The sequence below is a fragment of the Myotis yumanensis genome, unplaced genomic scaffold (assembly GCF_028538775.1).
Source record: "Myotis yumanensis isolate MYYU_CA2020_CCGP unplaced genomic scaffold, mMyoYum1.0.hap1 SCAF_14, whole genome shotgun sequence".
Classification (NCBI taxonomy): domain Eukaryota; kingdom Metazoa; phylum Chordata; class Mammalia; order Chiroptera; family Vespertilionidae; genus Myotis; species Myotis yumanensis.
The window spans coordinates 24145374-24169905 of record NW_027223765.1 but is presented as its reverse complement, the minus strand read 5'-3'; the positions used below and the strand labels follow the sequence as shown (position 1 = coordinate 24169905).

The 24532-nt window shown below is 41.5% G+C and overlaps 1 protein-coding gene across 1 annotated transcript in view; it reads right to left on the bottom strand.

Annotated features, from left to right (window-relative positions):
- The window catches only part of LOC138992387 (collagen alpha-4(VI) chain-like), a 111586-nt gene that overhangs the window by 74837 nt on the left and 12217 nt on the right, over positions 1–24532 (bottom strand). The window contains 4 exon segments of the mRNA XM_070391119.1: positions 3111–3743; positions 4699–5286; positions 7697–8308; positions 10973–11057. Of these exon segments, the coding sequence (XP_070247220.1) occupies positions 3111–3743; positions 4699–5286; positions 7697–8308; positions 10973–11057 (1918 nt within the window).

Here is a 24532-nt window from a genome sequence, read left to right as displayed (position 1 = left end):
GTATTCACAATATTTGCAAATTTCGTAAATATATCTGTATCTACAAGAAAGAGCTTTAAGGTCATGTTTTGATTCGTTGAGTCCATTAGAAGCATCTGAGTCTTGCTTGACTAGTTTTTCATCATTTTTCGAGTTTCAGAAAACCCTGGGTCAAATTCTCTTTTATAGACCTGAAACCTCCTGGATTTAATAACTTTGCCTCTGTCCTCGTAAAAGATGGAAATAGTAAATTGTGACTGTTAACAGATACAGCTTCCTCTATAAATTTCATGTTATTTCAACATGAAATACCGCAAGTTCCCATCAAAAATCTTTGTCCAAAAATTGGGCTTAATGGCTATTTTATTTTGCTATAAAAGAATCTTCCCTTTAATCTGCCTTAAATGGGGTATTGGTGTTAGGATTGCATTAAACTCCCTTCTAAGAGAAGTCCAAACCTCTTTCACAATTTAAGGCAGTGTTTACTGTAAAAATAAAAATAAAAATTGCCGAAACCGGTTTGGCTCAGTGGATTGAGCGTCGGCCTGCGGACTGAAAGGTCCCAGGTTCGATTCCGGTCAAGGGCATGTACCTGGGTTGCGGGCACATCCCCAGTAGGAGATGTGCAGGAGGCAGCTGATTGATGTTTCTCTCTCATCGATGTTTCTAACTCTCTATCTCTCTCCCTTCCTCTCTGTAAAAAATCAATAAAATATATTTTTTAAAAAATAAATAAATAAATAAATAAATAAAAATAAAACAACAACACTGTGTCCACATACCAAACAGGCGCAAATATGCTTGGATGTCAGAAAAAATAAAATCCCCCTAGCAGAGAGCCAAAACCATATACACAGGAGGCAGAAACCAGTGTGTAGGCGGCTGCATATGATGAAACAAAATTGGGAGAAGAGCTTGTAGGGTCAACAGAATAATCTTTTGATTATCTTTGGTTTCTTGGTATCCTAAAATTTCCCCTTTGGTCCTTTTTCACAAAGAACCAAAAATCAATCCTAGATTTTAAAAAGGGATGTTGCCCCCGATTTTGCCAAATCTAAAACAGCTTCTGAGGAAACCCAAGCATCTTTGACTCATCCCTTCCTTCACCTGCTGGTACCAAGTGCTATTATTCTCCCTTCAGGTTGTCATGAGGATGAGTCCCCTTTCCTCATTATCAGAGCCACCACTGGCCAGACCCAGGCTCCCTCTCTTTTTGGACAGATGACGGCTCAGCCTTAAAGTCCTTCTGAGTAAGAGGTGTCATGTGGAATTCAGCCTGCACACTAAAGGATTCCTTAAAGACCATTTTGATCCTGTCATTTTTCCTGCTTAAAAGCCTACTGCTACTTTCCAGTGCCTTTGGGACCCCATAATCAGGGTCCATCCCACATAATCTAATCTCATCCCTAGCTCCCTCTAAATCCCCTCATCCCAATTGGCTCCATTTTTTCACCTTCTTCCTCATTCATCCAGCCCATTCCCACTTCCACACCCTTATTCATGTTCTTCCCCTTACCAAGAGTACCCTTCTCCCTTCTCCTTGTATATTAAAATCACACCCATTATTGAGGGACCCAGGTTCTCCACCACACCCTCCTTTTGTTCTATTTCTGCTTCACATAGTGCCCATAGGTATTTGTCAGTTCTTTAGTAGCTCTATTTGGATTTTTCTCTTCTCGTCTCACATACGTTTGTCTTTTCTGCCTGTAAAATTCCAAGGACCCTCAAGTTCTAGATGTTGAGAGGTCTAGGCAGAGCTATGATAATTCAGAGAAAGTGGGGATTGATTGCTTCTAGTTGTGGGGATACACTAGAAGCCACACCAAGCTTTTAGTTGTGGGGGGTGCTCCACAAAGAAGGTAACTTAAGAGCTGAAGGATGACATATTCCCGGCTGACGGTACAGAATATTCAGGGCAGAGACAGAGGTGAGAAAACATGAGACATACACAGCAAATGGTGGGTAGTTCAGCTTGGCTAGTGGTTAGAATGTATAAAAGATAAGTCTCAGTGGTTCTCACCCAACAGTGGGACCCATTCCCAGACAACATTTGGAAATATATAGTGGTATTTGGGATTGTCATAAGATTCAGGGGTGCTACTGGCAGGAACCAGGGATGTTAAACCTCTAACAAGCCTGGCCAGTGTGGCTCAGTGGTTGTGCGTCGACCTATGAACCAGGAGGACACGGTTCAATTCCCAGTCAGGGTACATGCCTGATTGCAGGCTCTATCCCCAGTGTGGGGCGTGCAGGAGGCAGCTAATCAATGATTCTTTCTCATCATTGATGGTTCTATCTCTCTCTACCTCTCCTGTGCTCTCTCTGGAATCAATAAAAATATATTTTTTTTAAAAATAAAACCTCTAGCAATGCAAAGGACATTATAAATTGTCCCACCCAAAATGCCTATAGCATCTCCCTTAAGCATTTTGACTGCCAACCTAAGGAAGGACTGTATTTAATCTCTGGTGAGAAGCCTGAATGCTCCTTCTGGAAAAGGTATGTGGCAACCTGGATTATAGTACAGAAATATTTACTCCCTACATCCCACTTTCATGGTGGAAATATACTTTCTCTCTCCATGGATAATGATATGGCCATGTGACTTGTATTGGCCAATGGAATGTTAGCAGGTGATGAAGCAGAGGTCTCAAAAGTGCTTATGTAATTGCATTTTCTCTCTTGAACCTTTAAAGTTATAATGGGAAGAAGGTGCCTAGAGTAGCCTAATGATCACGGGAGGAAGATGGGAGAAAGCTATGGAGCAGAGTCAAATGGAGACCAGCCAACCCTCAGCCAAATCCCAGATCTGTGAATAAGCCAAGGAAAGATTAGCAAAGCCATTAAATTGAACTCAAAGACCTGACCCCTGGCAGATCTGTGAAAATAAATAATTCTTTTCAGTCACTGCCTTTTTGGATGACTTGTTATGCAGCATCATTTTAACTATAGTTGACTAATACAAGGTTTGTGCCTGATGCAGCTCCAAGCCCTCTCCTCTTTCCCATCTACCAGTGCCCATGTCCCGGTGCTAAGGAATCCAGAGTATCCCCCATCTCTGCCCTTTCCCCAAACTTTCCTGTTACGCTGAGACTTCCTAGTAGCTCACATACCTAGAGACCAAACCTTACCTACTGTAGTGTCCTTCTCGGCCTCTGTTACTGTAATGTCCTTCTTGGCCTCTGTCCCGAACTCAGACCGCCCAATCCCTTGGATCACCATATTCACGTCTTGTATCACCTGTCTGACTCCATCTTGACTTTGCATCTCATAGACGAGGGGTGGGGTCCCCATCCCCTCCAGTTCTCTTCTGTCAAAGTCCTGTACGCCCACAGACATGACTTTCACACCTTTCTCCCTCAGTGTCTGTGCGGCATCCCAGACCTCATCCTCCGATTTGCCTGAGGTAATGACCACTGCATACTGGGGGACGCCCTGGAGAAAGCGGCTCCCCGCTGCCTCCTGGAAGAAGGTCTGATGGAGGTATCGCAGGGCTTTGCCTGTCCTCCTGGAGCCTCCCCGGACAACAAAGTGTTCATGGATGTGAGCAGTCACCTCATCCTGGCTCTGGTAGGTATTGAGCAAAAACTCAGTGTGGCCTTGACCACCATACTGAGCCAGCCCAATCTGGTACTTGTTCCTGCCAACATCTAGCATTTTAACCACTTTGGAGATGAAATTGCGCATCCACTGGAAACTGGCCTGTGATGTGTCCTGTGAGGTGTCCGCAAGAAAGACCACATCTGCATAGGCCTGGGTGAATTCTGGAAAAGGAGAGAAAAAGGGGGAGGGAAAGGGAAAGACACCGAAGAGAAAGTCAATCAAATCAAGATATCATGGGAATGGAATACAAGAGTGATTTTGTGAGGGAGGGGTACATAAGAGGAAGAAGCACTCTATATATGTAACACTGTACATATTGTACTTCCACCTCCTCCACGTGAGACTGCCTCAAGGCCCTCTCCCTCTGATACTCCTGCTGCCTGTGTTGTCTGCTCCATTAGACTAAAGTATCTTTCAATGATTCTTTTTCCACCAATGGAGGAGACAAGGGAAGTTAACATATACTGAGCAGTTATATAGTGCCAGAGATTTTTATGTAACTCTATCTGATTTAATCCTCATAAACCATCCTGCTGATGGGTATTATTACCTTCATTGTTCAGATGAGAAAACTAAAGTGAAGTTTAACTGCTTGTCCATGCTCACATAACTAGAAAGTAGCAAAAACCGTATTAAAAAAAAACACACATGTCTTCTGGCCTGGCCAGTGTGGCTCAGTGGTTGGGCATCAACCCATGCACCAATAAGTCCCTGGTTTGATTCCAGGTCAGGGCACATGACCAGGTTTCGGTTGTGGGCTTGAACTCCAGTGGGGAACATGCAGGAAGCAACCAATGGATTTTTTTCTCTCTCTCTCCCTCCCTCTCTCTCTAAACATCAATTTTAAAAGAAAACATTTTTTTTTAATTTTAAACGTATCTTCTGGACTTCCAAATCCATGCTATGTCCTCTTATCAACATGGCAGGGTGTTCTTTACTACACATGAGAACTTCATTCATCCTTCACTCCCCAGCTCAGATGTTCATTCAGGAAATGTCCCCAGGTTCTCCAGGGATGGCGGACAGCTCCTACCTCCCACTGTGCTCAGTGTATCCTGGCTCATATTGTACTTAGGCAATCCTGATTGGAACGTTGGGTTCGACACAGCTTCTTACCTTTTATTGTACCCTCCACTGCTGAGCACAGTGACTGAAGAATGCCTCCCGAGACATCCTGCAGGATGTTGAAGCTTTCCGTGTTAAACAGGAACTTCTCAAATGGCTCACTGGCCATTTTTTGCAACTCCTGGACATCCTGCACGTTGATGCCTACCACATACACAACAACACCGCCTTCTTTCAACCTGTCAGCTGCCTCCTGGACTTCGTCATTGGACTCCCCGTCTGTCACCAGGATAACTATCTGAGGAACCATGTCCTTGGCCCGGCTGCCAGCTGCCTCAGTCAGATAGTTGGTCCTGACAAACTCCAGGGCGGCCCCTGTGTTGGTGCCTCCTGTCCGGTAGGGCAGATTCTGGATATGCTCCAGGACCACACTCTTCAGAGGGTACTGGTTCAGCCGAAAGGCTGGGTAGATGTCGTCATTATACTGAGCGAGGCCCACTCGGACCTGGTCACTGCTGATGTCAAGTCCCAAGACAACAGAGTGAAGGAAGTTCTTTACTTTCTGGAAGTTCTGGGGTCCGATGCTGGTTGAGCTGTCTACTAGAAAGACAATATCCGCCAGGACCGCGTCTCTGCAAGCTGCAACAGAGAGGACAGAAGGGATAGGGTCTGTGGATCTTCACTCGAAATGCTTAGAACCCATGGAGCCAAATGATATACAGAAAGGGAGAGCAATGCCAAGCCACCTATGCTCAGTGGTCCTCAGACACCCCACATGATGCTGTGCTCAGAAAAGCAACAACATCCCCTGTGCCTTTCCTTCCCCTCCACTCCATCATCTCATCTTCTGAGGCTTCTGGCACGCGTTGCTGATGCCTCCAACCTTGAAATCCACTTGGACAATCCTTAACTCTCATTAAGAGGAAAAACGCTTCTATAAATTTAGCAGCATGCTGAGAAGGGGGCTGTACACTCTCCAGTGGGAATAAATTTCATTTCTAGGAATTTGCTGGCACCAACAGGTCAGAAAGCTGGACTGTATCCCAGGTTCTAGGATACATTGCATTGTCGCTCTACCACTTAGCAGCCCTGTGGCCTGTTATCACTCACCTCTATGGCCCTCAATTCTCTCTCTACAGCACTGAAATATTTCCACCAGCCCTCACAATCTCATGGGATTGTTTTGAGGATGATATAAAATAATCTACTGTAGCAGATAAGATCAGTGTTCTGCCCGGGTCCTTTCGGATCCCTTTTTACTAATTCTATACACTGCTCTTTGGAGGACTTTTCAGCTACTGGAGCGGCTTTGCCTACAAAGTCTAGCTCCTTGCCTTGGGTCAAGACAATCCTGAGTTCTCCTGTAGGATCAGGCTAAAACTCCTCTCTGTGGAGCTTTTGCCTAAGATCATACCCCTCCTTTCTTTCCTCTACTTCTCTGTCCTACATCCTTACCAACCTGCTTTGGGAGCTCTTCCATGACAAATAATGTGCCTCCGAGTCCTTGTCTGAGGCTCTGTTCCCTATGAACACAACCTCCAACACCTTTCTATTGAAATGGATCTGCTCTGAAAGACTGGGGATCAAGTCCTAGCTCTGCCATCAGTTATGTTACCTTGGCTTCAGTTTCCTCACGTGAAAAAAAATGCAAATAATAATACTAACTGCCTAGTGCAACTATGTAAAAACAAATACTAATTGCCCTGTGTAGCTAACCAAAAAAAATAGCCGAGGCCAGTTTGTATCAGTGGATGGAGCATTGGCCTGCAGACTGAGGGGTCCCGGGTTCGGTTCCGGTCAGGGGCATGTGCCTGGGTTGCGGGCACATCCCCAGTGGGAGATGTGCAGGAGGCGGCTGATCGATGTTTCTCTCTCATGGATGTTTCTAACTCTCTATGTCTCTCCCTTCCTCTCTGTAAAAAATCAATAAAATATATTTTTAAAAAATGCATTATGTATCTATGTACCGGTCAGATGGGCAAGGCAAACAAGTTTTGAAAACTACATAGTGCCAAGCAAACTAGTTATCACTATGGACGTAATACCTCTTTGTACACCTGCAAGTACTATGCAAAAGTAAGATATACAATGTGGCTGTACAGGAGCAATATTACTACCACCCACCTGTGGCATCAAATGGTTCAAAAGTTTTAGCACTTCTTCCAATTCACCCACCCTATCTAAAAATACCAAAAATAAAGAATAAGTAATGAAGGCTCTATCCTCTTGTGGATTTTGATGGAACCCACGAGCCATCTTCTCATTCTCTGTTCGAATTCTGTGCTTCCTCATAGAGTTTAGCAATTAATTTATAAAGAATGTTTACCAGTTTATGCCCATCAGCACCAACAGAAGTTCAAAGTTGATGACAAGTATATCACCACAGGTAATGACTCTAATGCGTATGGGCACCTCTGATGGGCTAAGCACTATGATAAGCACTTTACCTGCATAACTTTAATTATTTCAACAACTCTCTGAGGCAGATACTACCAGCCTAGAAAGAAAATGTATAGATTCAGAGAGATAAAGTAACATGTTCAAGATGACACATTTAGAAAGTGGAGAATCGGGGTTGGAACCCAGGTCTTTCTTTCCCCTAAATTTGTTCTCTTAACCAGTACATTACAACACACTCACAGCGAAACAAGCCAGCTTCCTGGCAGTGAAATAAGCCAGCCTCCTTGGGAAGGAGAGAGGGGGGTCTATGCCCCTCTCCCTTCTCTGCCCCCAATCCAGGCACTATGGGTAAATTCATCTAGGAATAACAATACCATAGGAAAAAATATTTCTTTCATCAAAAATGGACTTATACTACATGTCTATATAGAACCAGCATAAAGCCCACAGAATGTAAAAAAAAGGGGGGGGGGGATTGGTAAGTTTAGGTCCATGATTGGAGAAGAGCATAGAGTAGAGCAAAATTTTAATATTAAAAGCAAATATGCACAAATATGGAAAATAAGGACAGTGCACGGGATGAATAAGAGATAAAGCCTTGAGTTCTGTGACTTACAGATCAGAAATAAGAAGGGAAAAGCCTTTGTACCTGGAGAGACGCGGTCAACAGGTTGAGCTGCTTTTACCAACGTGTCACAGAGATCCTTCTGCAGCTTGGGGGTGAGGCCGCCCAGAGCGGAGAAGTTGGGAAGGAAAGAGGCAAACTTCTCCGCGGGACTGCTGGCAATCTCCTTGAGCTCGGCCACAGCTGCACCTCTGCTGCCGATGGCGTAGAGCAGGATGCCGGCCCCCCTGAATGCCTCCGCAGGCTCCCGCACAGGGTCCTCGGAGGGGCGGCTGCTGAGCACCACGGCGACCTGAGGCACTCCCTCCCTCGCCCGGCTCCCCGCGACTTCCTGGAAGTGGTGATCTAGGAGGAACTGCAGGGCCAGGCCCAGCTTGGTGCCCTCAGGGCGCCCAGGTTTTAATTGAAACCTCCGAATGTGTCTCAACACCTCACTTTTGTGGTGGTACGCGGAGAGCAGGAACTCAGAATGGGGCGCATCGCTGTACTGGGCCAGCCCCACGCGGATGGTCTCTCTGCTGACATTGAAGCCATTCACCATGGTGTACAAGAAGTTCCGCACGTGGCGGGTATTTTGGGGGTTGATGCTTGCGTCCACTAGAAACACGACATCTCCCACAGAGGCCTGGCTGCAGACTGGCGAAGAGAGTCAAGTTAAGATAAAAATCATTACCAAACTGGCGGCTACTGGCTGTAAATACATCTCTCCCAAATTAGTGCCTTTACAACCCACGGATCAGCCTGCACGGCTCTTTGGTGATAGGTAATATGCATGCGGCCTAAGCGCATGATCATCTTTGCTTTCTCATGGCCATCACCTACCCTTGTTCACCTGCCACCCTCCGTTCCATTCTAACAGACATTGGACCCTGCAATTAGATCCTTAACCATGGCCTTCCATTCATCCCTTAAACTTAATAAAGGAAAACAGGGAAACAAAAGGAGTAAACAAAGGGGACCACATCGAACTAAGTAGTTTTTGCACAGCAAAAGAACCCATCAACAAAATGAAGACAACCTGCTGAATGGGATAAGATAGTCACCAATGATACATCTAATAAAGGGTTAATATCCAATAATGTATACGGAACTCATACAACTTAACACCAAAAAACAAACATTCCAATTGAAAAACGGGCAAAGGACCTGAATAGACAGTTCTCTAAAGAGGACACACAGATGGCCAATAGACATATGAAAAGGTGTTCAGGGTCACTAGTCAACAGGGAAATGCAAATTAAACCCATGATGAAATATCACCTCACAACTGTCAGAATGGCTACTGTCAATAAATAAATCAACAAGCAATAAGTGTTGGTGAGGATATGAATAAAACAGAATCCTTGTGCACTGTTGGTGGGATTGTAAATTGGTGCAATCCCAGTATGCTAGTTTCTTTAAAACTTAAAAATAGAACTGCTATTATGACCCAGCAATTCCACTTATGGGTATTTATCCAGAGAAATCTAAAATACTAATTCAAAAAGGTATATGCACACCTATGCTCATTGCAGCATTATTTTTAAAAGCATGGACAAATGAATAAAGAAGATGTGGTACATATACTCAATGGACTCTTACTCAGCCATAAAAAATATGAAATCTTACCATTTGCAACATGGATGGACCTAGAAAGTAGTATGCTAAGTCAGACCAAAAAAGACAAATACCATATAATTTCACTTATGTATGGAGTTTAAAAATACATAAATAAATAAACAAACAACAAACTCATACATACAGAGAAGAAACTGATGATTGCCAGATGGAAGGGGGGTTAGGGAGGGGGAAACTTTCCATGCTCCCACTTCCCCCTGGCAACTTTCTTTTTCTTCTTTCTTTCATCCTTTTTTTCTTTTATTTCTGGTAAATTCCCATAGAATCGTGGGTTTTTTTATTTTAATTTGTAATATAACATTCATTAGTGTACTTATTTAATTAATGGCAATCTCACCAACTAGACTGAGCTCCATGGAAACAGACACCATATCTTTTGTTTGTCCACCTCTCGAGTGTCTAGCATAGAGAAGTTACCCAAAAAATACTTGAAGAAGGGAATATTTGGGGAAACGAAAGGGAGCGAGAGAAAGAGGAGAGGAGAAGACATATTGAACATTAATGAAACCAACTAAGGAATCGGAAAATTTTAAAGTTGGAAATATTTCCATGAGACTATGCAGTGCAGTACTGTAGCCACTGGGCACATGTGCCTATTGAGCACTTGAAATGTAGCTAGTACAACTGAGAAAGAAAATTTTAAATTTTATTATCAACTTTTAATTTATTTTCATTTAAATAGTCATGTGTCTGGCAGGCACTGAACGGAAGAGTGCAAGTATAGAATAATGAATCCAATGTATCCACCTCACAGATAAGGAAAATAAGACCTAGAAAGGCAAAGGAACCCATGAAAATCCATTCAAAGAGCCAGCATTGGAAACCGTGGACTGCCATAAGGAAGGTTAAATTAAAAGTCCACATTACAGAAAGGCGAAGACCACATGAGAGTTTAGACAGAGAAGGGCTGGGAAGGTTGCTGAACTCCAGAAACTTTAAATTTATTTATTGCTTCTAGAGTCTAAATACCACCGCCTCTTGGAATGTTGCCTAATCCTAGTCATACAGCCAAGGGAAATCATGACTATTGAAAAGGCAGGTGTCATTTGAGAAGGTGTTTGAAACATGAAAAGACTGACTCACAGTTTCTGTTCACAAGTAAGGGGAGTCAGAGCTGAAGGGGAAATTTAGAGAGTCTTGTGTCCTTTTTCCAACAAATAACAGTCTGCGTAATTATACATGAATATTTAAAACTCAATAATGTCTCAGTGGGGCTTCAGACTACTCAAGCATTCTTCTCTTGATGAGACTTTCATCTTGAGAAGTCCCAACAATCTGTTAAAATGACTGCAAAAAAATTCAGAGGTGTCACTAGCATTTGGTGAAGTTCTCCATCTTGTGATGACAATTACCCCTGGGAATAGCTCTGCCAAAGGAGACAAAGCAAAATACAGAATAAATAGACTAGGCTCATGTTTATAAAAGCTTTTCAGAGCCTAGTAATTCATTCAAAAGTATAGTATTTTTTTAATATCTGTTTGTTTGTTTTTGTCATTTGAAATTAAGCTCTGAAGAAAAAGGGAGGCCATTGTTCATTAAAAGTTTCCAGATTCTAAGTTCTTTTTAAAGAACCAATTCCCTTTTATTAATTATGAAGGTCCTGATATATTTTCTTCTAAGATTGTCACTACCACTGCGTTCCTGGCAAGGTCATCATGTTGGCTTAAGAATCTGATGGATTACCAATTCTCTGTGAGTTGATGAAGCCAAAGCTAGCTGCAAGAAAGACAGCCACCCAGAACGTCTTCCGAGTCTCCATTCTAGATATTTCCTAGAGAGAAAAAGAAACCTCATAGTTAACATTGTCTTCATACACTTAAAATGAATGCATCATACTGTATGTTAATTATATGTCAATGAAGTTGATTTTTTTTTGATTTTTTTGATTTTTTTTTTAAGTTGGGTTTTTTTTTTTAAAGCCCAACTGTCTTTTCCTAGGTGAAAGCTTTATAAAAATAAAGAAGGACACTTACACAGTGGAATACTACTCAGCCATTTTTTTAAAAAAAAAAGGAAATCTTACCTTTTGCAACAGCATGGATGGACCTGGAGATTATTATGCTAAGTGAAATAAGCCAGTCAGAAAAAGATAAATACCATATGATCTCACTTATATGTGGACTCTAATGAACAAAATAAACTGACAAACAAAATAGGTCCAGCGGAATGGCTACATGGAACAGACTGACAGCTGTCAGAGGGGAGGGGGCTGCGGGACTGGATGAAAGAAGGTGAATATATAGTCGGTGGAGGTGGGCAAAGAAGCGGGTGGGAATGGGGATGGAAAGAGACTCTGCTTGGGGTGATGGGTGCATGATGCAGCGTGCAGATGATGTTTCATTGATTTGTATACTTGAAAACTGTATGATTTTGCAAACCAATGTCGCCCCACTAAATTCAATTAAAAGAAAAGACAAAAATATAAAAATAAAGGAAATATTGTCACACTGTTTCCTGCTGACCCAACTCAGGAAGAATCTTGTAAACACTGAGTGTATACCTCAGACTTACTTCCCTGTTAAAAGTTGTCCAGATATGACTATAAAAGGAGAAAGCATATAGGGCCTGGGTAGAACTTGTTTCCCACAGTGAATTTATTTGCTAGAACATAAACATTTCTGGACGATTTTGCTGGTATTTTTATACAAGCACTGGATGACCTGATAAACATTTGTGGCATGAAGAAATATTCAAATCTCTCAGGAGCACATCTGCCTGATAAAATCAGGCTAGCCTCAAAATACTTCGCATGTTCCCAGAAGGAGCAGAACATCAGACTTCCCTCTCCTAAACTTGGAGCCAGTTCCAAAGGCCCCCATGGAAACCATCCACTCCCAATTCCCTGTCTATTTTTTGATTCTAAGGAAGTCTATGGCTTACAAATGAGAACAACACGGCAATTGAATGAGCTGTTCCAACTAGAGTAGAGAACACCTCATCTTTATCTTCGTAGCCAGGCATCCTCAGCACAGTGCAGGAACAAAAGTAAGTAATCTTGGAAATAGACTGCCCGGGTTTCCGTCTGAGATCCACTACTTAATCGTTAGTCTTGAGCAAGTTGCTTTGCATCTCTGTGCTCAGTTTTCCCATTTGTAGAATGAGGGCAATGATAGCGTCTACCTCAGAATCTTGTCATCGGGATTAAGTGAGTTCGTTATTGTGAAACACTTTACTCCTGCCTGGACATAGAAAGCATGCTGTATTTGTTAAATAGAAAACATCTTCTTGAAAACCCATTATGTAAAAGTAAAAAAAAGTTTTCCCCTTAATTTGAAACCCAGAATCTAAAGAAATAGAGGAGCACTGATACTTTGCATTGCATATTAATAAAGTACTTAGTTTGTGTGTTTTGATTCATATTTTTATTTAATTTGTGTGGTTTTCACTTTAAATTGATTGCTGTTTGTAAACTACTATGCTAATATCTCCATGTTCCTCACCTCGAACCTGGGAATGGCCAGCAGAGCAAATCTTACTCTGCTCATTTCATTGATGGAAATGAAGAAATCAGATCCCAAAAGGTAAGTAGCATACCAAAGCTACATAGCCGTGCACTGTCAGGTGCTGTCCAGGGTGCATGCCTGGACCTCAAAACATCTGCTTCAAACTCTTCAATGGAAATCTGTTAAGTCCAGACTGTCATTGACTTCCCTGTGTCCACTTCATGTAAAATGAAGACCTGTGAGCAATTTACCCTGGGGTAAGCGTATGAGCTCAAGACCTAAGTTCCTTTATCCACCAACTAGATCTTCAAAGAGCAGTTTTATGTCTAAAACACTGTAGTTGGTGCTCCAGAGAATGGAATTCCAAACTTTGTGTTTACAGAACTGAACAACCTATTTGGGGAAAGAAATTTTACATACCAGAAATGAAAAGAAATTCAGTAAACTCTAAGGATCATTCTTTAAACTTATCAAAGAATTTAAGCAAGAATCTCAGTATCTAAATCACTTTTAAATCTTGGGCCTTTTAAGCAGAATATTGTATGAAAATGATATCATGATGCTCAGAAATAGCAGCCACCCACCCAACATTTGAGATCCTCTTTTCAGAATGTACATGTGTAGTCACCCTGCTTCCCTGAAGACACATTTCTACTGTGCAGGCTTAATTTACTCCTTAAGGGTGACTCACGGATACACATCTATTTTTTTCCATGCCAACAGAAAATACCGGGAGAAGTCACGACTTCAGAGGGAGCCCACAGGCCTTGATTCTGTTTCAGCTTGACCATTTGTTCCATGTGGATTTCAGCAAGCCAGCTCACCTCTCAAGGTTTATGTGATAATTCAGAGAGCTTGATGCTGATTTGAAACACCTACTCTATCGTCCACTATATTACAATCATTCCCCCAAGGAATTGGTCCAGTGATTTTCCAAAACATATGTGATATAATTGGATTTCTCTGTCCCTCAGTTTCTACATCAACTTCCCATTAATGCCTCCTCAAGGAGGCATATAAGTAATTTGAGCAAAGATACTTTAAGATTGCCAAAACCGGTTTGGCTCAGTGGATAGAGCGTCGGCCTGCAGACTGAAAGGTCCCAGGTTCGATTCCGGTCAAGGGCATGTACCTGGGTTGCGGGCACATCCCCAGTAGGAGATGTGCAGGAGGCAGCTGATCGATGTTTCTAACTCTCTATCTCTCTCCTTTCCTCTCTGTAAAAAATCAATAAAATATATTTTTTAAAAAAAAGATACTTTAAGATTATAAATATCCTATTCCCCCAATGAATTTTCATCTAAATGCAAGTAAATGGCCCCAGCTGGTTTTGCTCAGTGGACAGTTTCTACAGACTGAAGGGTCCCAGGTTCGATTCCAGTCAAGGGCACATGCCCAGGTTGCAGGCTCTATCCCCAGTAGGAAGTGTGCAAAAGGCAGCAAATCAATGATTCTCTCTCATCATTGATGTTTCTATCTCTCTCTCCCTCTCCCTTTCTCTATGAAATCAATAAAAATATAAATAAATAAATAAATGCAAGTAAATGAATGCATAAATCTTAAAGAACAGACTGTTCTAATGGATTAAGGACAGTATGGGAGGAAAGACCTTGAGAGTTTGACAGTGCCAGAAAAGAATAATCCAAAATAAAATCATACATTTTGATTATGACTATTATTACAATAATATACTATCCGTCAACCTTTTTTGAGTACTCACTATCTTTAATATAATTCATTTAATTTTAAGTTTATGTAATATAATTTCAAACTGTCTGTATTTAACAACTGGCTTGCAGAGTTTCTAAAAATTTACTGTCAGCTTTCACAGGCCAGTAACCGGCTCCACACACCAGTGTATACTTCAACTGTTTTAAGTCTTGGGTTAATAAAGTTAGATAGAATAAAAAATTAGAGTATCTACATTTTAATATTTCATTATGACTTAATTATTAGTATAATGCAATAAGTCATAAAAAATGAAAAGTCTTTTTAGTTAGTTGTAAATAAAGCACCAGAGCTGTTTATGGAAATCTAGTGGGAAAGTCAAATGTTTATAAACATTTTACAGCTGTTCATATGTGTGTGCTATATCAACAAAGAGAAAAAGGTCTGTATGTTAAGGACTTACTATCTATATTATATATACTATTCCATGAAGATGTTTATATTGAATTTAAGCTGCTGAAGGGGGTTTGCAGTTGAACATGCAGGGCCCATCGTGGAGACAAAAAACAAAGCCATTAAATGAAGTGCAATTAGGTAGAGATAGCATCAGACAACAATTCTTTCTGGAAATAATTCTCATAGGTTTGGGGTAGAGAAAGACTTCTCTCAAAGTTTGCTGTTTAAACAGTTAACTCATTAGGACAATTTATTTTTTAAGATTAATTTGTTCAATTAAAATAATTACTTTGTACCCACCATAGTAATAATTGATTCAGGAAAGAGTCATTAAGTGATGCTAAAACAGTATTTTAACACAGTCTCAGAGTATCCCCTCACAAATTACTTATAAAGAGAATAAAAAAGTGTCTGCAATGGACAAACATGGTGGACACAACTTAACCAAGTGACCATAATTAATATCCTATATAATAAAGAAGTGATATGCAAATTAACCCTCACACCCTCACAAGATGGCTGCCTATGACCAGGTCAGCAGGGGGGCTAGTGAGGGATGACCAGGCCAGCAGGGGGACAGTTGGGGGTGACCAGGCCAACAGGGGGGGGGGGGGGGAGCAGTTAGGGGCAACCAGTCTGGCAGAGGGGGGCAGTAGGGGGCGACCAGGCTGGCAGGGGGACAATGAGGGGCAACTTGGGCGAGGGGGGGAATTGTGTGTGACCAGGCTAGTGGGGGGGGGGGGGCAGTTAAGGGCAACCAGGCTGGGAGAGGGGGCAGTTGGAGGCAACCAGGCTGGCAAGGGGTGGCAGTAAGGGGTAAGCAGGCCTGCGGGGGGTGGGGGCAATTAGGAGCGACCAGGCCGGCAGGGAGGGGGCAGTTAGGGGTGACCAGGCCAGCAGGGGGGCAGTTAGGGGCAATCAGGCTGGCAGGCAGGTGAGCGATTAGGAGCCAGCAGTCCAGGATTGTGAGAGGGATGTCCTGGACTGGAGAGGGTGCAGGCTGGGCTGAGGGGACCCCCCTCCCCCATGCATAAATTCCATGCACTGGGCCTCTAGTCTATATATTAAAAAGGCTACTATGCAAAGTATCCCCTCAGGAGTTCAACTGGGAGACTGGGAGTTCAATCGCTCACTATGACATGTGCTGATCACCAGGGGGTGACGCAGAATGAAGGAAGGCCCCAGCAGGCAGCTGGAAGGCCCTGATATCCAGCCAGGCCTAGGGACCCTACCCATGCACAAACTTCTAGGCCTCTAGTCAACAATAATAGGATAAACCAACATCAAGTACCTCCTGATGTTATTACACATGAGAAAACTCAACATCACTTACTTACTAGTATATGGTAGCCCTCCTCAAGATCCATGACCTAACTCTAATAATGAGGAAACCATCATAAAAATGAAAACTTGGGGACAGTCTTAAAAAGAAACTGGCATGTGCCTCTCAAAAATAGTATTATTATGAAAGACAAAGAAGAGCTAAAGAACAAACTGAGATGAAAACAGTCTAAAGAGATACTAAAGCTGCCCTGGCTAGTGTTGGTCAATGGTTAGAGCATAGGACCAACTCTCAGGTTCAATTTCTGATCAAGGGCACATACCTGGGTTTTTGATTCACTCCATGGCCCGGGTCTGGGCATGTGCAATAGGCAACCAGTTGATGTGGTTCTCTCATCTCTCTCTCTCTCTCTCTCTCTCTCTCTCTCTTTCTCTCTCTCACTCCTTCCCTCCCTCCCTCCATCCCATCCCCTTTTTCCCTTCCACTATCTCTGAAAAAGCAAAGGAAAAAATATTCCCAGGTGAGAATTAACTAAAAAATCAATTTAATTTAAAATTTTTTAAAAAGAGATATGACAGCTAAAGGCAATATATGATCTTAGATTGCAAAAAAATTGCTATAAAGGACATTATGTGAGACAGATAAAATTTTAATGTGGACTGAATATTACATAATAATTCCATTTCAATGTCAAATTTACTGATTTTGATCACTGTGTTGTAGTCATATAAAGAGAATGCCCTGTTATTAAGAAATACACACAATATATTATGGAGCAAAGGGTCTTAAGATCAGGAATTTACTCTCAAATATTCAGTAGATTATAATAATTTGGCGGGGGGGCATTTGATATTCGTGCAAATCTTTCATTGATTTGCCACCACCCCAGTATTTCATGAGTTGGGTCTTGCCAGGGGATTGGGAATAACTCCCCTGTCTTTCTGCAGCGTTTCATTCAGGAAGGATGCCTACTATCCACTAAGCAGATCAGGCCTCTCTCCAAAGGCCCTGGGTAGGTCAGGACACTCTGCCACTCCTTACTTCCTATCACCAGGAAACATAGAAAGAGCAGTGAATAAGGGCAAGAATGGCCCTCTGCAAGTATCTAGTCCAGAGTCACATACATAGTTCCTATTTCTTTTGTGTCCCCTAAGAAGAAGGTTGCTCCGGACACTGGCTGCTAGAAATAACAGATTAAAGAAATAGTTCTTTATCTGAGACAGCGGTTCTCAACTGTGGGTCGCGACCCCTATGGCAGTCGAATGACCCTTTCAAAGGGGTCGCCTCAGACCATCCTGCATATCAGATGTTTACATTATGATTCATAACAGTAGCAATATTATAGTTATGCAGTAGCAACAAAAATAATTTTATGGTTGGGTCACAACTTGAAGAACTGTGTTTAAAGGGCCAGAAGGTTGAGAACCACTGAAAGAGGACTTGGAACTCTACTAGAGAGACAGAGATGAATAAGTTGCAACATTGTGAGGTGAGCAAAATACTGTAGAAATCTATACAAGGTGCTGAGGAACACAGTGGGTGAGCACTTCCCTTCACTTGGGTGAAGGCTTCGGAGCAAATGTCACTAGAATTGAGACTTGAAGGATGAGTAGAAAATAGCAAGTGAACAAGCATGTGCAAAAACACAGGAGTTGTTTTAGACACCCAAATGGAGCTCATCCAAGGTCTAGGGCAGCGGTTCTCAACCCGTGGGTCGCGACCATCGGAAAACACATATAGCATATCAGATATTTCCATTACGATTCATAGCAGTAGCAAAATTTCAGTTATGAAGTAGCAACGAAAATAATTTTGCAGTTGGGGGTCACCACAACATGAGGAACTGTATTAAAGGGTCGCGGCATTAGGAAGGTTGAGAACCACTGGGGGAGTTAAGGTTATGGAGTGCTGGGACTTGGGTAAGCCTTTCTGGAGCAAATGCGCTATACAAGCTCTTAAGACATAAGTTTTATGGAGACCTTTGTTTTTTCTGAAATACCTGAAATGAGAAGGTGGGGCAGAAGAGGGGACCTGGGCAAAGTTTCTCAATCTTCAACCATAAACCACTTTAACTCTATTTAATTAAATTAGCAATGCTTTATATACCAGTCTCCTTCAGCATTTCTATTCTTTCTCTGAGGACCCCTTAACCATAAAAGTAAAGATTCCATCTCTCATGTTCTATGACGGTGGTTCTCAAGCTTGAGCATTGCATCAGAATCACCTAGAGCCGTGGTCAGCAAACCGCGGCTCACGAGCCACATTCGGCTCTTTGGCCCCTTGAGTGTGGCCACGAAGTTTCAATCGCACTGTATGTGCATACCTGCACGTGGTATTTTGTGGAAGAGCCACACTCAAGGGGCCGCAGTTTGCCGACCACTGACCTAGAGGACCAGTTAAAAACCATCTTCCTGGACCCCACCTCCAGAGTTCCTGTACAGTAGGTCTGGGATGGAGCATGAGAATCTGCATGCTGAGCTGGTCCCAGGGACCACATTTTGAAAATCATTCTTCCATACATTTAGCATGCAATGGTTTCTGCCCAGGCAGATGTCTGCTCCACTGATCTTCAACAGCAACTGTACTTCTTTCATCTGTTATTAGCGCCACATGGAGAAAATCAAGTGTCTATTATTAAGTAGGTGGAGAAAGGGAAGAGAGGATCAATTCAAAAACCTTTTTTTATGATTAAATGACTAAGAGATAAGCAGAAGTTGCAATATATTTGGATGAAAGGCCCAATGCAAATATGCAAATTAATTTAACACATTTTTATTTAATTTCTAATTATACTCTACTTTGAAATCTGAAGCTATGTTCTCTATCTATCTATCTCATATTTTAAGCACCATAGATTTGGCTTTCCTACAAGACAGACTTACAGCGTACCACATCTGGGCAACAGGAAACTCCAGGAGGCAAACAATTGGGGGACATAAACAGATTTTTTTTTGTATACAACACGTTAAAAACCACACAGCATGTCTGACAGTTAAAACAAACTAAAGGTTAGCCTTAACCTTTTGCATAAATATTAACATTTGCTTTCTGTGCCCATTCACAAATCTTATGACTGCTTGGATCATATATATACAACTTTTTGCAAAATATTTGAGGGAGGCTGTGTCAAACATTTCAATGACAATTAATGTGTCATTAGGTTCCAAAAGAAAAGTGTAACAAGACGCAGAATCTTGGAGCATTCCTCCAGGGAGGGGTAAAGATGACAATGCCACAGTTCAGCAAAGCAGTGAGTGGGTGCTGACGGCATGATACTCCCATTAGCTATGGTAATTACAAGATCCGCACACAGTTAATTTGTGAGGTGCTTAAAATTTTGAAACTAAACAAAACCTCAGCTGTTGGGCATTTTTTTTTTTAACTATCCTAGGCCCTCTTCATATCCTGATTCATCTAGTTTCCTGTAACTCCTGGTTCATACATCAGTGATGTCATTTGCCATATTGCGTTGTCATTGCCTGCCTAATTGTTTATCTCCCTCATTGGGCTGTGAACACATAGAAGGTGGAGACTTGGTCTGAGAAATCATTGTAGTGCTGGCTACATTGGAGCCAACTAATGAACATTTTCTTTTATGAACATTATATACATGGGTAAGCAAATGGCTGAATGATTTAATCCAATAAAAAATATTTACTCAGATTCAACTTATGTGTGGCTTATAAACTCACCCCAGCATTTCATGAGTTGGGTCTTGCCAGGGGATTGGGAATAGCTACCCTGTCTTTCTGAAACATTTCACTGTGGAAGGATGCCTACCATCCACTAGCAGATCAGTGCCTCTCTCCAAAGGACATGAGTAGGTCAGGGCATTCTGTCACTCCTTACTTCCTGCCACCAGGAAACATAGAAGGAGCAGGTCTCGATAGTGAATAAGGGCAAGATGGCCCTCTGCATGATCTAGTCCGGTGTCACACACATGGTCTTTTATTTCTATGTCCTTTAAGAAGAAGGTTGCCCCAGACACTGGAGAGAGTGTAGTGTGGAACAGTAAAATTTGCACAGAAGCTGACTGTGAATTTTCTGGTTCAAGTGTCGCCCCTGCCACATCCTTATTATGTGACTTCTTGGAAGTCTCTTAAACTCTCTAAGCCTCAGCTCTGGCAGCATGAAATAGAGACAATGACACCTTGCCATCACCACTTGGCAGGATGGCATGAGCTAATGGGAGAGGAAGGACTTTGTAAAAAACTACAAAACATGAGAGGTTACCATTACTTCTGTCAAGTGATAATCTGTGGAACAAAGTCCCCCAAAATTCCATCCTTTCTCATTGACAGAGCCAAGCTTCAGCGGTTTTTATTCCAAGAGAAATGCTTTGCTTGAATCAAAGATCTGAGATGACATTTTTGCTTCCTTATGTCTAGGCTATAACCACGCTGTGATGAAAGCGAGATTTTGGGTTGTAACAGAAAGTTTATAGCAGTGAGAGAAGACTCCCTAAATCAAAGGACTAGGGTACCTGGTGTGACACCAAGCTGGTGGCAGTGTGGTCACTTGGATGACTCACGCTCTTTGAAGCTAGCTGCCTATGTTCTTTGAGCTGAATCTTTTACTTTAATCCCCAGGACTTCAGCTTAAAATAACAAAGTGCCATTGAACTATTCTCTGTATCATTTTTTTATCTTAAATAGTGCATAAGAAATTTTAAAAAATATATTGAAAAAGTACCCACTAAATGCATCAACTGGCCCTCAGAAAGATAAAGTTATTCCTTTATAGATTGTAAGATGCATTGACTAGGCTAGCTTTCTGAAGGTTACAAAATTATAAGATAGTGAATTTTTGCCAAGTTCACTTAGACTTTGCAGATTCACCGTATGTCACTTATTCCTTCCTTCTATCTAAAAGGATGAACTCCACTCCTTGGCCCAACACATGTGCACACGTGCACACACACCCACACATACACACACACCTGGCAGGCTCCTTTCAAAACCCAGCTCAGATGTTACCTCCCTGACCCAAGGCTGATGGCAAATCGCTTCCTGTTCTGTTCTTTCTCTGAACCTTGTGCACTTATTTCAATGAATAACCAGTCTTTGTTAAGACTGTGTCTTCATCCCTGTATATGCTCAGCACCTAGAACAGTTCCCTTCTTTGCTCTTTAAAAAAAAAAACAAAAAAAATACTCCCTCCTTTCATTTCTCTCAATTCATGTCAAGTGCAACCTTTGCATAGCACAACCCAAATCCATGAACTTCTCTCTCACATACACCTCCTACATTTTTAACCTGCCAGGAAAACCTGTTGGCTCTCCATTAAAGCTGTGTATCCAGAAACTGATCCTCTCCTACAACCTGTATTGAGCCACCATCTCCTCTATTGCTTCTAACCTTGCTCCCTTAAGTCTAGTCTCAATATATATTCAGGGAAATCCTTTTAAAACCTAAGTCACCTCTGATCAGAGCCTTTTAGTGACTCCCTGCTTTGCTCAGAGTAAAAAGACAAAGGAGATTACAAGGCCCTGTGTGATCTGGCCCACAGCTTCTCTCTGACTCATCTCTCACTCGTACTCATTAAACTCTGATCATGTTGGCCTACTGGATGGTCTTCAAGTAGCCAGTTACAGTCCCTGTTACGGTCTTGGCCTCTAACACTCTTTCCCACATATCCCCATGTATGCATGGTTAATTCCCTCGCCTCCTTCAAGTCTTTGCTTTAATATCATCTTCACGGTTAATCTGCCCTAGCCATTCTACTTAAAATTCTACCCACCCTTGTTCTCCCAGTACACCCAACCCCCTTACTCTGCTCTGCTTTTCCTCTTTTCTCATAGTTCTTATTGCCTCCTAACATGCTATATAACATTCATCATGATTTTTATTATCTGTTGTTACAATCCCACCTTTAGCTAGAAGCACTATGAGAAATCTTTTTGTTTCCATGATGTATCCCCAGGGTATGGCACATAGTAGGAGCTCCACAAATATCTGTTGCTTAAATTCATTTGCTCAAAATGACTTCCACCTGGGCCAGTGTGGCTCAGTGGTTAAGAGTGTCAACCTACACATACCGAAGGGTCATGGGTTCTATTCCCACTCAAGGGCATGTACCTGCATTGCAGGTTTGATTCCCAGTCCCAGTTGGGGCCATGCGAGAAGCAACCATTCTCTCTCTCTCTCTCTCTCTCTCTCTCTCTTTCTTCTCTCTCCCTCTCTCCCCCCTCTAAGAATCAATGGGAGGGGGAAGGGGGAATAAATGACTTCCTGTTCTTAAGATAGAATGTTCTATACAAAGATTTAGAGACACTCTTACAAAGATTGGTGCCCTATGCCATTACTTTTTGGTAAATGAAGGACTCAAAGCCAATTGGGTTTACTTTTACATTTTAATTACAGTTATGTTTTTATTCATATGTATTAAAAATATAATCACAGCAACAGTATAAATCTAAACATTTGGCAAGTTTGTAGAATGGGTAAAACCAGATCATGGGCATAGTATTGGAAGGAGGTACTTGGTTTAAGATCTCTGAGAAATCTAAGATGAAGCTCAGCTGTGACTGTAACCCACGCCCAAGGGGGCAGGGGAGAGATACGATCAGAAGGATGAATCTTCTAAAACTCACTGCCACAAAAATTCACTTAGATAGTGAACTGCTCAAACATAAGACACAAGATTAGAGTGGAATGTTTAAGCCAAACAATTTTCTGTATGATCTTTTTAAAAGGAGTTATCATGTTTTCAGATTCAGAATATTTCAGGCCAAAACATCAGGGAGAAAATATCTATCATTTCACTTCCTAGTGACTCTGTAACACATCATATTTTTTGTTTCTGAAAAAATGTAGACATGGCTTTAGTCCTCTTATTCAGGGTCAAGATAAACACATCCTTTGACCTTTCAAAGCCCATTCCTATGAGTCAGAAACTACCAGACAGAACTATGTGATGGCAGACCACTTTCAAAAGCCTGTGGGTTACCCACTCAAGGACTAAAATTTTAAAAGTCTGTATTTGGTATTCCCTGAGCCCATTTCTTTATTTCTGAAGATCAATACAAAAAAGACAACAAGGTGATAGATTTTTCTCCTATAGATCCTGTGGAATAATTTTCAGCCAAAATTTTTTCCCTTTCACCCCACAGAAGTCATCCTTAATAGTCATCACCATCCCTATGTTTGTTCAGTGAATTTAAGTGTAGAAATATCAGCCCCAGTTATTCAGAAATTACGTACAAAAATCTAAAACTGATCAATTTTATCTTAACTTTTCTTGCAGATCTTTACAAAATAATCATTTCCTCAAGTCTAGCAAATTATGTGCATGCTGAAGTATTTAGGGAGAAGTGTACTGATGTATATAATTTACTTTAAAATGCATAAAATAATAAGATGGATTAAAGTAAATAGAGGGGTAGATATGTGAAAACAATTGTATTAAAATGTTAACGGTGAATCTAAGTGTTGAGTGTTCTCTGAATTCTTTAAATTTTGTTGTATGTTTGAAATTTTTCATTAAAAATAGAAATAATCATTTAACTTAATTATTAAAATTATGTCTGGTTGTCAAATGGAAAGGAAAATAATGGTAGTCAAATTGTATGAATCCTGGCAAACTAAAGGGATGAAAACTTTTATTTCTAACTCATAATTGCCCCTATTGGCCCTGAGAATGCTGTAAAAGGGAGAGTCATTTTTAGCTAAGTTTTATCTCTCTACTAAGTCTGTCCACTCATTAAATCTCTAGTGCAGCGGTTCTCAACCTGTGGGTCGCGACCCCTTTGGGGGTCGAACAACCCTTTTACAGGGGTTGCCTAAGACCAACAGAAAACACATATATAATTACATATTGTTTTTGTGATTAATCACTATGCTTTAATTATGTTCAATTTGTAACAATGACATTGGGGGTCACCACAACATGAGAAACTGTATTAAAGGGTCGTGGCATTAGGAAGGTTGAGAACCACTGCTCTAGTGTTTTCTTCTTCCTTAGGCCTTCCATTCTAACACTAGTCTTCATTCTTAAAGTCTCCCAACAATTTGCATCAGTGAAATAATTCATGCGACATGTGTGAGTCCCCTAAGTCAGTTTCCCCTTTCCACACAGAAGATAAATTCTGGAAGCAATCTCATGATATCTTACATCTTCCTGCTCAATAAAAGTCCAGAGAATTGCAGGTCTCTTTTTGTCATAGTTTTAGAGCTTCCTCTTCCTCTGTATATCTAACATATTCTTTGGGTTTGCTTGTTTTCTCTGCGTCTTTCTCCCTGTCTCAACGGTTCTCCATCTCTTTGCTATTCAACGTCTTTCTTTCGGTCTTTATCTCTTTCTCCTCTATCTGTCTATATGTCTCTGTCTCTATCTCTGCCTAGAAATGAAAAAGAACAGTGTATTTGCAAAAATAAATGGAAACAAACTAGAGTT